At 45.3% G+C, this 1,289-nt stretch overlaps 1 protein-coding gene across 1 annotated transcript; it reads right to left on the bottom strand.

Moving 5' to 3' along the window:
- Positions 1 to 385: 385 nt before the first annotated feature.
- LOC104809687 lies at positions 386 to 1,222 on the bottom strand. The gene has a single exon (XM_010535730.1). The coding sequence runs from the start codon at positions 1,220 to 1,222 to the stop codon at positions 386 to 388; it is 837 nt and encodes a 278-aa protein (XP_010534032.1).
- Between the last annotated feature and the right edge of the window lie 67 nt (positions 1,223 to 1,289).

The following is a 1,289-nucleotide window of genomic DNA, read 5'->3' as shown; positions in this document are numbered from 1 at the left end:
GCTTGCTCCGGGTCCCAATCACTGGAGGGAGTCATCTTAGATCCTTGAGGTATGTCACTGAGGGTGTATGCTGTGAAATTCTGGCCTTCGTGGTTCCCTTCGAGTGTTTCAAGAGTTGGTTCTCCGTTTTTGCTCAGAAAAAATGGGAGGGTCGCCCTACCATGAGGAAGGGCTGCCTGAAAATTGCATGACTCACTTGAGCTGACAGGGCGCTCGCCCTTATGTATGAGCGGGTCGCCCATTTTTTCTGTAAAACTTCTTCTTCCGTTTTCAAGCTGGTCGCCCTAAAATTAGGGAGGGCCGCCTGAAATTTCTGTGAACCAACTGAAACTGTAGAGAGGTCGCTCGTGTTTGTGAGCGGGTCGCCTGAATTTTCTGTAAAAATTTATGATTCTTCCGTTTTCAAGCTGGCCGCCCTAAAATTAGGGAGGACCGCCTGAAATTTCTGTAACTCGTCACTTTCTTCTATTTCACTATCCAAAGCCTTTCTGATCACCTCAATCTCCTCCCAATTGCTATACAAACTTTCATTTGTTGCCATTAGTGATATTTCCAATGGATCGATCTCTCGGAACTCTTCCATCACTTCTTCGACCATTACTTCCAAGTCATCCACGAAGCATACTGTATCATTGGTGGAGGGTTGTCGAAGATTCTGATCGAGAGTGAATTCCACAGTTTCATCTCCGATTTTCATTGTCAACCTTCCCGCTCTAACATGAACTATGGCGTCTGCGGTACTTAGAAAGGGTCGACCAAGAAAAATCGGAACTTTGGAGTCTTCATCCATATCCAATACCACGAAATCAACTGGAACGTAAAATCCACCAATCTTCAGGGGTACATCTTCCACTATCCCCGCTGGATACTTGATCAAACGATCCGCTAACTGTAGAGCCATTCTTGTTGGTTTCAATTCCCCTATATTCAGCTTCTTGTAGATCGACAAAGGCATAAGACTTACACTCGCTCCCAGATCGCATAGAGCTCGATCTATCTCAATGTTGCCCAACTTGCAAGGTATGGAGAAGCTTCCCGGATCCGACATCTTCGGAGGGAGCTCGTGTCTTGTAATGGCGGCACTGATTTCAGTGCTTAAGGCCACCGTTTCCTTTTCTACCACTCGCTTCTTAGTCAAAATATCCTTTAGAAACTTTGCATAGGAAGGCATTTGGAGAATCGCTTCATGGAATGACATCGTAATCTCCATCTTTTTCAGCATCTCCGCAAACTTTCCAAACTGGCTTTCTTCATTGAACTTTTTCAAACGAGAGGGAAAAGGGATTGGA

This window comes from Tarenaya hassleriana, unplaced genomic scaffold, assembly GCF_000463585.1.
Source record: "Tarenaya hassleriana unplaced genomic scaffold, ASM46358v1 Cleome16, whole genome shotgun sequence".
Classification (NCBI taxonomy): Eukaryota; Viridiplantae; Streptophyta; class Magnoliopsida; order Brassicales; family Cleomaceae; genus Tarenaya; species Tarenaya hassleriana.
The sequence above is the reverse complement of the archived record's forward strand: the minus strand, read 5'-3'. Positions and strand labels throughout refer to the sequence as shown.